General features: G+C 32.4%; 2 protein-coding genes across 2 annotated transcripts; one reads left to right on the top strand and one right to left on the bottom strand.

Annotated features, from left to right (window-relative positions):
* The first annotated feature begins 1,306 nt into the window (after window positions 1-1,306).
* Window positions 1,307-7,479, top strand: LOC106693596 (elastin-like). The gene is made up of 3 exons (XM_014441946.1): window positions 1,307-1,354; window positions 1,425-1,571; window positions 6,832-7,479. Exons 1-3 carry the CDS (start codon window positions 1,307-1,309, stop codon window positions 7,477-7,479), a joined length of 843 nt encoding a protein of 280 aa, XP_014297432.1.
* Window positions 7,480-10,983: 3,504 nt separating this feature from the next.
* On the bottom strand, window positions 10,984-13,187 carry LOC103571864 (putative uncharacterized protein DDB_G0282133). The gene is made up of 2 exons (XM_014441947.2): window positions 13,137-13,187; window positions 10,984-12,789 (listed from the first exon to the last, which is right to left on the bottom strand). The coding sequence occupies exons 1-2, from the start codon at window positions 13,185-13,187 to the stop codon at window positions 10,984-10,986; spliced, it is 1,857 nt and encodes a 618-aa protein (XP_014297433.2).
* Window positions 13,188-13,679: the final 492 nt, after the last annotated feature.

Raw genomic sequence — 13,679 nt, 5'->3', positions numbered from 1 at the left:
ATTTGAATTTCCAAACTACCCGAAATATTAAATTATTATAATTACTTTAGAGAAATCGACTAACTTTGATCACTTTCTGCGCGTATATATATTGGGACTGCGTGAATACCTCAAACTTATGAATTATTCGTGTTAAATCAAATTTCAATGTTTGATTCGAAATTTGAAGCGAGTATTTCATATTTTCAGATAAATTTGAATTATTTTGAAAATTTTTGTAATTTATTGATTATGAGTCAAATATTTCAATAAGAATATAATAACTTTAAATTTTTAAATATTGGCGCAGATTTCAAAATAATTTGAAATCTTTGAATATTGGCGCGAATATCGAATCGATTTGAATTATTTGAAAAATGTTTGTAATTTATCACTAATAAATCAAATATTTAAATTAGAATACAATAATTTGAAATTTTTGAATTTTGGCGCGAATTTCAAAATGATTTAAAAATTTAAATCAAATAATTCAAAAAGTTTAATTATACAAATACCATTCGCACAACCCTAGTATATATATGTATATAGTATATATATGTATATATATGATTTGAGCTTTCATTGAAATTGTGACTAGATCAATAAACAAAATTGTTGACCACATAAAGCTTTTAGAGTAGAATATTAATCATCACATTGTTCCTATTCTCGATTGCTTTTGTGTTGCGTTTCTTTGTCAATAATATTCAAAAACGATATAACAGTAACACTGTGTTGCTCTTCAATTAAACAGAGTGTTTTATTTAGAATAAAACCGTCCAACGCGTTATCAAAAATTTGTTTTCTTCCCTACACTAAAAATTCAGTCACGTCTTGTTCAACACACGCTGAATAAAATATTAATCTGTACTGCAGCCTGACACATGTTAAAACATTATTTATGTTACAGGAAATGTCAAAACAGGTTTATTTTTATTTTTTATTTTACAAAAAATCATTATTTTTTTTTTTCAAGTTTTGGATTAGAGAGGCTTAATAGCAATTATTTATAATTAATCGAGTATAAACTTTGAATAATAATTATCACCAAGTTTGCGGTGCGTTGTAATACACGAGGTAAACTTTATATCGGTCCCAGTTGGAAGTAAAGATTTATGAGGGCATAACAAAAGTTTTGTATAATAATTAAAGCAACTTCGACACGCTCGCAAATCGATAACGCAGACAAATTGAATTATTTAATCACGAAAATTATTTATTTAATTTAATTACAAGCTGAGTGAGTATTTAAGGAGCCGCGTTATCGGTTTGATCATCAGTCGTCTTTGGTCTCTAAGATATCAACAGTATTTAAATATTTATCAAAATGAAAGCTGTGATTTTCGCTCTTTTCGCAATTATTGCTGCGGTCCAGGTAATTAATTTATTAAATTAAAAAAAAATAATAATAATAGTAATTATTTTGAAATTTTTATCTAAATAAGGGTCAGTATGGCTACCCAATGAATCCATACATGCAGCCAATGGGGGCCTATCCGTCACCAATGGTTTATCCTCATCCAGTTCAACCGGTTCAAATGATGCCACAGACCGCCAGCGCCGACAATTCAAATTCAAATTCAAATACCAACGTTAATGCTGCATCCGGACGCTGGTATTAATTGTGACTTTTTTTAAAAAATATATGACGGTTTAGAATAACATGGATCTATTTTTAAAAATATAATTATGTTCTATCAAATATAAATTGTTTATCAAATAAATAAATTTGGCTTAATGAAAATATATTTTTCTTAATTTCTTAGTTTTTAAATTTAATTTTAAGTTGACCCGAATTCAAAAAAAAATCTTATATGTTATGGAAGTTTTCCTTCCCAAAGAATAAGAAAATCTAATATCACACATTTGGGTCCAAAAAAAAGTCGTGACAAAAGTGACCATAAGAAAAATCCCTTAGCCAAAAAAACCCATTACCGAAGTGGCAGTGGTAAAAAATTACCGAATTCTATTTTTATCTAAGTCCTGAATTTTTTTGAGAACTACAAAAAAAGTAATAATTTTTGAAATAATATAAATATTTTTGAAAAATCTAAGAGCGAATTGCGGTTGGTAATAAAAAATCCAAATAAGTTTATCTAGCTCTGCTACGGTTTGTCCGCTAGTATGTCAGATCATATATGAAGCACATTATCCTCTCCACAGGATTAAGAGATGAGGGCTTTGGTACTCCGTTTTCATCCACCCACGAGCTATACATATTATCTCCAGAGACGAGTGTTAGCCCATCACTGCGTATTACCTCAGCCACTCACTATTATAATTAAGTTAAAATTGCCGACATTATTATACGCTCAGTATGTCTTCTATCTCTCTTTCTCTCAGTTACTCACTCTCTAAATCAATTGATCTCTCTCTCTCTCTCTCTCTCTCTCGCTCTTTATATCTCCAGCTTATCGCAGCTTTGATTTTGCAACATAACTTAATCATCTAACCCAAGTGATTGCCGCAGATTTCACATATTAATTATCGATTCAAATATGTCTACTATATTAATAAATACACTGTACGAAATTTGGAGTTTTCAAAAAAATGACTGTCTCCAAAATAAATAGGGAATTTATTTTTTCAGCGGAGTATTTTAAAAGTGGCCTGGGTTTTATTTAAATTCCCATTCACTGCGCCATTTTTGGGCACTTAATACTTAATTTTAATTATTAATGTTATCGCGTATTTTACAAATTATTTTATTCAAATTTTTCAAATGGCCAAAAATGGTAAGTGTCCTAGTATAATGAAAAAATAAATAGCAATGAAAACATATTTATAACAATGAAATATAAGTGATAAATAAAATATAGATACACTGACAGAATAATTTCGTTTAGTATAAAACAAAACTTAATACAAAAGTTTTATACATTGGGTATGAACTAGATGGTTTTACGAAGTAGTTTGTAACGAGTTGCCCAGCAGTTTTTCTCGGCACAACTTTTTATTTTATATTCAACGTAAAACACACACACAACTTGAGTATTTTTAAATTTATGTTTAATATTGTTTGAATTAAATATACAATATCGCTTTACAGATGCCGTAAGGTCGGATCCTACCGAAAGGTTCCGTGAAAAGGCACAAGGACAGAAACTTTGTTTTCGTTTTGTTTTTTACAGATGTCGGAAGTCAGGATCGATTTTCATGCATTGATCGATTTAATTAAAAAGTTTTTTCTGGAAAACATCAGCACCTTATAATGATAGTCTACACCCTGATATAAAGGCGGGAAAAATTAAAATTGATGAACAAAATTTATGACAGGTTCAAATTTATCATGTGAGTTAAAAAACTGATTATGGGAATTTTAAACTACGAAAAAATTCTTCAGTCAGTAAAAAAATTTTAAATCGACTCTAGAACTTAAAACGCTAAATAAATATAATAAATATGTAAATATGTCACAAAAATTTAAATTTTTGTATTAATAATTTACTAGTATGATTTAAAAATAATGTAAAAATTTATTGCTGTTTAAAAAAAAAATGACAAACAAATCTCATCAAAACTTTAATGATTGCGAAATACAGGACAGCAGGAGGATGCATTAATGCAAACTAAAAATAACTTTTGATGAGCACGAGACTACTACACCGTAAATACTGTGTCAGAGTTTATGATTTTTCATGAAATAAATACAAGCATTTAAATTACGTCAAACAAATACGTGCTTGTATTTATTTTTAATTAATTACTTATATAAACGTGCTAAGTAAATTGAAATATTTACCGCCTATTTATGGATTTATTCACTGAATTTAACATCGTACTATATACATATATATTTTCATATATGCGCATACAGAATATATATGAAATAAGTTATATACTAGACGTCATTCTCGTCACTTTATAAAGCGATACATTACTGCAACAGATGCCTGAACTTTGCACCATTAAATTAGACGATGAAATTTAATTTTATCGGTAAAAGATTGAGAGGAATCTGGGCCAAGTAGAGACAGAATTTTCGAAAAAATTTTTTTTCGAATCTGGAATTAAAGTTTAATTCTGCGGTAAAGTCGCCGATTATAAAAAAAAAAAAACTTTAATTGTGCAAATGAAAATTTAGTGTTGATGTAAAATTAAAATTTATACAAATAATTATTTGTATAGAGGTTTTAAGGTTTATTTGTATTGAGATAATTGTAAAAACACACAAATAATGTAAGAGCAGGAATGAAGAGAGAGAATAAATATAAATGAAAATGTAAGTCAAGTACAAACGTATGGTAAAGAGAAAAGTAAATACGAAAATTGAGGATAGGCTGAAGTATTTTATACCAACTTATCCTCTTGCAAGCTCAACCTCCGGCATTTTATGCCAGCAATCGGAAAAAACTCTTGACCTCAACTCATCAAACCTCATAAAGAAAAGATTAAATTTTCTTTTTCACCCATAGACCATACTGCAGCCTGGGTATTTACGAATTAATTAATTAAATAAATTAATCAAATATCATTGTGTACTCTTATAATTTTATTATTATTATTATTATTATTATAATCGTGGATAATAGAGCGTCAGTATTATAATAATGATTTATTACAGAAGCATTGACAGAAATGAACGGTATAACTAACCCTCTAAATCTTGATAAAAATAAAATTGATGATGATATAGAGATTAAGAGTGCGGGAATCCTGAGAATCGGAGAGAAGCTTTGAACGTGAAAGCTTCATCGGGAAAATCCCCAATCTGATATTATATGATAAGATAACGCATGAGGATAAGATTTCCTCCCCAATATGAATCCTGATTAATAGATCATATCACTGCGTAACTCGGTTAAAATCGAGAGCAAAATTCTGAGTGCTACGTTAATCATAAGTTAACAAACGATTAATGTCATGCTAACAGATAAGATGTCAAGATAATAAATCACGTGGTCTTGTCGTCGGTTGATTCTATTTAGATTCAGGATTTGCTTGACCAAATACAAGCTGACATTCTCTACGGTTCTGTCCAGTTGACAGATTCAAAATTAATAGACTCTTAATGCTTTTATTGACCAAAAACTATAATAATATTTTTTTATTTAAAATAATTAATAGTTGACCCTAATTTCGACTAAATTTAAAAAACTTTTTTTCCCTGACTCCTTTGTGGTTTTCAAAAAAAAAAAATTTTTCTACATTGGAATATTTTCTACATATTGGAATACCAATTTTACCTGCTACAGACACAGCTCTAACCCACAAACCCAACTCTCCTCAGAGTCGTGACCAAAATTTTTACCCTTTCATTGTAACGTCGACCCTACAACTCCTCAAGTAAAAAGTCCTGTAATTATAATTTACTCTACTGAAAGATCTACACCAAAATAAAATTCATCTCGACCAATTCCCAAAAAAAGAATGCAGCCTTTTTTTCTAAAAAAAAATGCTTACAATTATATTACGTGTTATTTATAATTTTGAAAAGTTTTCCGAAAGTCTCTCGCTCCGAACAATTGGTAATAAATTTGAAAACCCCGAAAAAAGAATAGATTAGGAAAGGGCGTAACAGGATGATAAATTGTCAAGGGTACAAAAAGGTCTTGAATGGAGGTAAAAAACATTTATTACTGTATTTATGACATTAAATAAATATAAAATGGGTAAATAATCGCGGCATTGATATTCATACTTGTTTATATTAATTGAATGTCTCCATATAAAAGTCGTTAAAGTCAATTATGGCCCTTAAAGCCCCGGCCCATTAACTTTGATAGACATTGAGGTGCATTGATAAATCATTTATCAGTTAACGAGTGTTTCTGTCATTTTCCGTACTCTGATTGTTAACGCTTGTGAAAAGGTCATATACCATAGACAAATTTATTGATCTACTTCCAGTTAATTAACCCATACATATATATAATATATATATACGTCTTTAACGCGTATTCAAAACTAACAAACCATACATCAACTCACTTGATTTTCTCAACAAATTAATTTTGTTATAAAACAAACTTAAATACGCATTCTACAAAACCGTTTATATTGATCGCGTAAAATTACTCATAAACATCAAAGTTATCTGGCCTTTAAACTTTTACCTCGAGGCAAAAATACATTTTTATTTGTATAGAATATAGTTTTTTTTTTTTTACTACGATAAAATTAAAAGGATGATATAATAATATATCATCGAAAAGTTCATAAAAAAAAAAAAAGCTTTTTTATAGTCGAGAAAAATAATGGTAATATTTCATTTTATTGATTATATATATATATATATATATATATATATATATATATATATATATATATATATATATATATATATATAGATATGTATATAAATTAGCTTTAGTACTTAAAAACTTATAAAACTTGACATTATACTTGTTCTTTTTATTTCCAATTAACTCGACGGTCGTCAATTGCGACTTGTTATCACTACTGTCCAATAGCTAACAAGAAAAGTTATAATTTATTAAAAGTTATATTAATTAATTTTAATTATAAACTTTTTAAATAACCAAAGTTTTGACTTATCACCAATACAAGTTCAATAATAACGTTATTAATATAATAATAATGACGATGATCATTTTGAAAAAAGCGGAGCCGCCGAAGTATAAAATGATCAGGGCACTTTGATTGCTCCACTTCTGCAAACTCAGTCATCATGAAGAGATCCGCAGTAATCTTTATTATTTCAGCGCTAAGCCAGGTAATTTAATTTAATCCGCCAATCTCTGATTGCTACAATTAAATTATTAATTAATTGGAGATGTGTTCGACTTATTTTGAATTAGTTCAATTTTTGAAAATTATTGAGTTTAAATTCGCATATTTCTTCAATAAATTAATAGATATATTTTATATTAATTTTGAATTTGAAATTAGTTGGCGCCAAAATGCTCAGGGCAGTTCTTAGGAAATGCCCCATCAGCAACTGCAATTTCTGGCAATCGAGGTGCGGCTGCAATTGCTGATTCTAATGGATGGTCACCATCTGGTTATGGATATGGACCACGACCTGGATTAGGATACAACTCAATGCCAATGGACCCATCATTTGGTGGAAATTATCCAGGTTACAATAATTATCCGATGGGGTCACTATTCATGCCGGCACCAGGCTTAGGAATTCCGCCCGCAGGCTTAGGAATTCCGCCAGGAGGTTTAGGATTTTCGCCAGCAGGTTTAGGAATTCCGCCAGGAGGCTTAGGAATTCCCTCAGGAGGCTTAGGAGCGCCAACAGGTTACGGAAGTTCACCATTCGGCGGATTACCTCCACAAGGAATAGGCATGCCCTATCCATCAATGACAGGTTTGGGTTACGGTGATGCTGGATTAGGAATGAGTGGTTCAGCAATGGGTTTTCCCCAACCAGGGTACACAGCTGTGCAGCCAATGCCGATGATGGTTCAGCCACAGTCGACCCAAATGACGGAAAATGATAACGCCAATACGAATATTAACATCAACCATGAGATGGGATTACACCATCCCGGAATACCCAAAGGATTATTAGGATTGGGTAGAATGTAAATTAATTAATTTACTTATTTTTAATATCTCTCTTTATGGCCAATAAAAATACTATTTAAATTATTGTTTTCAATTTAATTTCATTATTATCTTTAATAGATTCAAAGAACAATAAACTTTAATGATCTTACTTGTTTATTGTGATGAAATTTTAAATTGCAAGACAATTAATTTTTAATCGATTTAATCATTTGGCTAAAACTTAAAAATAGTCATTGTTATTTTAATGATTTCGTGTTAATTTGGATATCAATAAAAAAATTCGTTATTTATTCTATCGGAATTTGTTTATTTATTTAAATACATTTCATTAAGATTCATTATAATAAATTTATGAATAATTGTATCAGTGAAAATAAAACTCAATGATGTGATTATGAGACTAAGCATTTTCGGAGCTATCGAATCTGTTAAAATTTATGTTAACATTTTTATTTTCATTGATATTACGCCCGCGATGTCTAAGAGGCAGTTGGGGGAAATAAGAAACACTGTTAGCGTCATTGTCATCAATAAATGCTGAAGATGTCAATGGCCTTCGCGAATCTACCTTGATATCGTCATCAAAAGCTGCATTGTTGACGTTGTTGATGTTTATGTTCTTATTATCATCGCGATTTCGTAGAAGTCGACGTGCTGTCACGACGACTGTTGGTCTCGTTCTGCGGGAATCCCTTATCTGATTATCAGAAGCATCGACAGTGACTATGTTCCGTCTTTTTCCTGAATTTTCAGTTTCAGATTTCCTCCGACTGTCAGATCCTAAAGACTTTGTATTTCTCCGCGACTGGACTCGACTAGCAGATGGATCCAAATTTTTCGATCTACGATTGCCTCTTCGGCTTTTTCCGTAGCTGTCATCAGCTCGCAACCCCTTAGTAGCTTGATAACGTCTACTAGTAATCGATTCCGGACTTATGACACTGTCACCATTAGTTGTATCGTCATTGGTTTCAACGACGTTGTCAGCGTCTGCATTACCAGCTTCACCGTCATTTGGCGCAGTCTCATCATCAGCAGTCTCAGCATTTACATTGTTGACATTTACATTTATATTTTTGTTCTCATCGAGAGATCGTCGTCTTGCCTCGTTCTTGTTCACATTGGTGTTGACATTTGTGTTTCTATTGGCAGATACTCGACGTCTTGTGTTTCGTGATGATTGCGGAACTTCTAGGACAGGGATAACATCGTGGAGATCTGGTTGGTCAGGTTGATTGTAGGGGTAATCATAACCCTCGGAGTATCTTGGTGGGACTTCTTGTAAATTCTGGGGATACTGGAGGTTCGGGGGATAACTTGGGTACTCGGAAAGTTGAGAATTTGGAGGATACTGACGAACTGGGTAATAATCGGGCTGAGAATCATATTGACGCCTTCCTTTATTATTGCTATTGACGTTAAAATTGCTGTTCTTTGACTTTTGAGTGCCCGAGCGAAGAAGCGCGCTTGGAACTCGTGCTTCTGATTCAAACAATTCGGGGTCATTCTCTTCGGCAATAACGTCATCATTTTTATCTGATGGAACTCGTTCGATTTCGATGTTGTTGCGCGAATCGACGGCAGAGTTGTAGTTTTTGGCAATAGGACGAGACGGACGACGATGATGTTTCGATGGGGCTAAGATTATTATTTGTTCAGCGGACGAGGGATCATTTGTGGACAGATTTCTGGTATATTTACTCCGCGGTATGCTTCGAGATCCGGGACTAGGGTTGACCTTTGCTCGCCGCGAATATTGCTCAGGATACGTGTGCATGCCGCAAGTATGGAAATCTTTACCTTCGCATGCATCATAATCAGCAGTATAGACATCAGTATTATCTGGATTTGGGACAGTAATACAAGGTCCATTTACTACCGAAGGTCCTTGTTGATATCCTTGGTCTGGATTGTAATATTGACGGCGAATTGGTAATTCTTGTTTTTCGATACGATCGCGATTTTGATAATAATCTTCTTTACTCAACACACTGCGGCTTTTTTGACACTATTACAGATTCAAAAAAAAAAAGTAATTTACTTTCATACAAAAAAAATGTTTTTTTGCTTTTAAATAAAAAGTAAAAAAAATAATTTGTATTTTGAATATTTTCTGATCATAAACTCTCAACTTTAGACACAGGTCATTAAAATATTTTTTTTTTGTACTATAGAAAATTCAATTTGCAAAAAAATAAAAATAAAAAGTTTCAGATGACCTGGAGTGACTAAAATCAATAGTTCAGACGTGGAACGAAAATATATAAACCACGCATACAAAAAATATATATTTATTTTTATTTAAAAAAAATGTATATATAAAATTTGAATGGTATGAAAATATATGAAAGAACTTACCGAGAACAAGTGTACTTGCGTAATTAAAATAACTAAAACGGTGATCTTCATGATTGACAAACAAAAAAAAACGTTTGCTAAATACCGCGAGCAGTGACAGTGGTCACGTTGAGCCAGTGGTCGCGGGTTTTATCAAGTTATAGGCAGCACAAAATCTCGTTACTTTAGCCAATTCATTGAACGTGATAAGAGAGGCCAAGTCATTTCGACAATCGATCCAATTTTCGAAACGCGATTTTTACGACCCGCAATACATGTATACTTTTCTCTATGATGATTATTATTATTTAATATCCTTTATATGGATTCATATAAATCTATGTGCACAAAAGGTACATAAATTGTTAACGATAATTATTATGTCCCGCGACATCAATAACGACAGCTACTAAAAAATATATTAAATTCAAATCAAAGATAAATACGCAATTGCTATTTATTATTACGACCATTTTATTTAAGTAATATAAAAAATTAATTGAAAAAATACATTTATGTTTTATATCGCTCGCAATTACATGAAATTGTTAAGTTAATCGAAAACAATTAATCCAACGTGCTATGTGTAATTATGCGATATTTATTTTTTTTATAGGACACGAGATAAGATTTTCGTCAATTTTTTTTTTACAGGCGCGTTAACACTTAAATTTAAATGTATGATACTGTTTACTGGTATACACAGACAAATTTTACGGCGATAAAAAAAACCAAGCTAATTTTTACTTAATCAACTAAATGATAATCGAAATAGTTTTTATTAAATAATTAATTAATGCACAGAAAAAAAACCTGTTGCTGCAAAGAACTTGATCCTGTTACGTGATCCTGTTTTCATAACAGGGCAAGCCATAATCCTGCTACAGAAATGTCTCTTTGCTTGGAATTTTTTTTTTTTTGTTCAATTTTTCTTACGCTTCTACTTTCAATCAGATTACAAAATCGTTATTATTAGATAAGTTGCTCGGGTTTCGATCACGAGAAGAATTCGACCGGAAGCTATACATGTGAGTTTGGTTCGAAATAAGAAATTCTTCAATTATTGGTCCACAAATTATTTATTTATTTAAATATACTTCATTAACATTTATTGAATAAATTTGTATATAAGGTTCGCTGTAAGAATTTTAAAAATAAAATTCGATGACGTGGCCACGAGTAAAACTAAACATTTTCAGCGCTATCGAGTCTGTTAACGTTAATATTAACATTTTTATTTTCATTATTAGCGCGCACACGATGCCTACGGAACTGCTGAACTAAACTAGAAATACCATCAGGAGCATTATCATCATAAATTTCTGAGGATGTCAATCGTCTTCGCGAAGAAACCTTAATTTCGTCATCATCAGCTGCGTCGTTGACATTGTTGTTGATGTTTATGTTCTTATTATCATTTCGATCTCTCAAGAATCTGCGAGCTGACACGATTATTGTAGGACTCATTCTGCGAGAGCTGCTCACCTGACTATCAGAATCGTCAAGACCGTAAGCAGCAGGGGAGTCATCAAGAATAACTAGTTTACGTCTTTTGCCTAAATTTTCAGCTTCAAATTTCCTTCGACTGTCCAGAAGTTCGTCTACTCTTCGACTGTTATCATCATTGTCAAGAGAACTCACTTCAACCAGGACATTTCTTCGACTACTAGACCCTACAGACTTTAAATTTCTACGCGACTGAAGTTGACTAGCAGACGGATCCAAATCCTTCGATCTACGACTGCCTCTTCGGCTTTTTCCGTTACTGTCATCAGCTCTCAAGGTATGTTCACTTTGAGAACGCCTGCTAGTAACTGACACCGGACTTACGACACTTTCACCATAAATTGTATCGTCATTCGCTTCAATGACGTCACCGTCTACATTACCACTTTCAACGTCATTCGTCGCAGTCTCATCATCAGCAGTCTCAGCATTTACATTGTTGACATTTACATTTATATTTTTGTTCTCATCGAGAGATCGTCTTGCCTCGTTGGTGTTAAAATTGGTGTTGACATTTGTGTTTCTGTTGCGAGCGATAAGTCGTCGACGAGCGTCGTTGTTGTTGTTAACATTGGTGTTAACGTTTGTGTTTCTGTCGCGAGCGATAAGTCGTCGACGAGCGTCGTTGTTGCTGTTAACATTGGTGTTGACGTTTGTGTTTCTGTCGCGAGCAATAAGTCGTCGACGAGCGTCATTGTTGCTGTTAACATTGGTGTTGACGTTTGTGTTTCTGTCGCGAGCGATAAGTCGTCGACGAGCGTCGTTGTTGCTGTTAAGATTGGTGTTGACGTTTGTGTTTCTATTGTGAGCGATAAGACGTCGACGAGCATCGTTGGTATTGACATTAGTATTGACATTAGTATTTCTGTTGTCAGACAATCGACGTCTTGTACTTCGTGACGTTGGTCCCACTCTGATTATCTGGACATCATCATTCGAAAATCGTCGGTCTTCTAGATCAATGGGGTAGTCATCAGTTTCAGGATCTGTTTCTTCAGGATAATCTTGTGGAAGGAAATTATCAAATTGACGGTCTGCGATCTCATTGTTGTTGACGTTGACGTTTTTGTTCGCGTTCGATTTACGGATATTTGAACGACGAGATGCACTTTGAACAAACACTTCTGTGTCGCTCAATGCGGGATCACTGTTTGTTATCATGAGGTCACTGGATCTGTATGATGGAAGTTCTATTTCTTCGTTCTCGCTTGAATCGGTTGCAGAGTTCAAATTTCTGGCACTAGGGTGAGGTTGGTCGGGATTATTTTGCGGTGGGGTTATAATAATTATCTGTTGGTTAGGCGAGGTATCTTTTCTGAAAATTTCTCTCAAACGACTAGCGACTAGACCGCGTGCTCCGACGGCTTTGGGTCCTTCTTCTGCGAGAGAATTTCGACGCATACTTGGTGGTAATTCTTCAGCTCCAAAAGGTTCAGATTCTTTGTAGTGATCAACTGCATTTGATATTCTACGGCTTTTTTGACACTATTACAGATTCAAAAAAAAAGTAATTTACTTTCATACAAAAAAATGTTTTTTTGCTTTTAAATAAAAAGTAAAAAAAATAATTTGTAGTTTGAATATTTTCTGATCATAAACTCTCAACTTTAGACACAGGTCATTAAAATATTTTTTTTTTGTACTATAGAAAATTCAATTTGCAAAAAAATAAAAATAAAAAGTTTCAGATGACCTGGAGTGACTAAAATCAATAGTTCAGACGTGGAACGGAAATATATAAACCACGCATACAAAAAATATATATTTATTTTTATTTAAAAAAAACGTATATATAAAATTTGAATGGTATAAAAATATATGAAAGAACTTACCGAGAATAAGTGTACTTGCGTAATTAAAATAACTAAAACGGTGAGCTTCATGATTGACAAACAAAAAAAAAACGTTTGCTAAATACCGCGAGCAGTGACAGTGGTCACGTTGAGCCAGTGGTCGCGGGTTTTATCAATTTATAGGCAGCACAAAATCTCGTTATTTAAGCCGATTCATTGAACGTGATAAGAGAGGCCAAGCCATTTAGACGATCGATCCAATTTTCGAAACGCGATTTTTACGACCCACAATACATTGGGCTATTAAATATCATTTACATAGATTCATATAAATATAAATGTACAAAAGCTATATAAGTCGTTAACGGTAATTATTATGTCCCGTGACATCAATAACGACAGCTACTAAAACGTATATTAAATTTAAATTAAAGATAAATATGCAATTGTTATTTATTATTATGACGATTTTAGTTGGGCAATATAAAAAATAAATTGAAAAAACCCATTTATGTCCAATATCGATGGCAATTACACGAAATTGTCGAGTTAATTGAAAACAATTAATCCGACGTGCTAAGT

The sequence above is a fragment of the Microplitis demolitor genome, chromosome 10 (genome assembly GCF_026212275.2).
Source record: "Microplitis demolitor isolate Queensland-Clemson2020A chromosome 10, iyMicDemo2.1a, whole genome shotgun sequence".
Taxonomy (NCBI): Eukaryota; Metazoa; Arthropoda; class Insecta; order Hymenoptera; family Braconidae; genus Microplitis; species Microplitis demolitor.
Note: the sequence above shows the minus strand (reverse complement) of the source record. Positions and strands in the feature narration are given on the sequence as shown.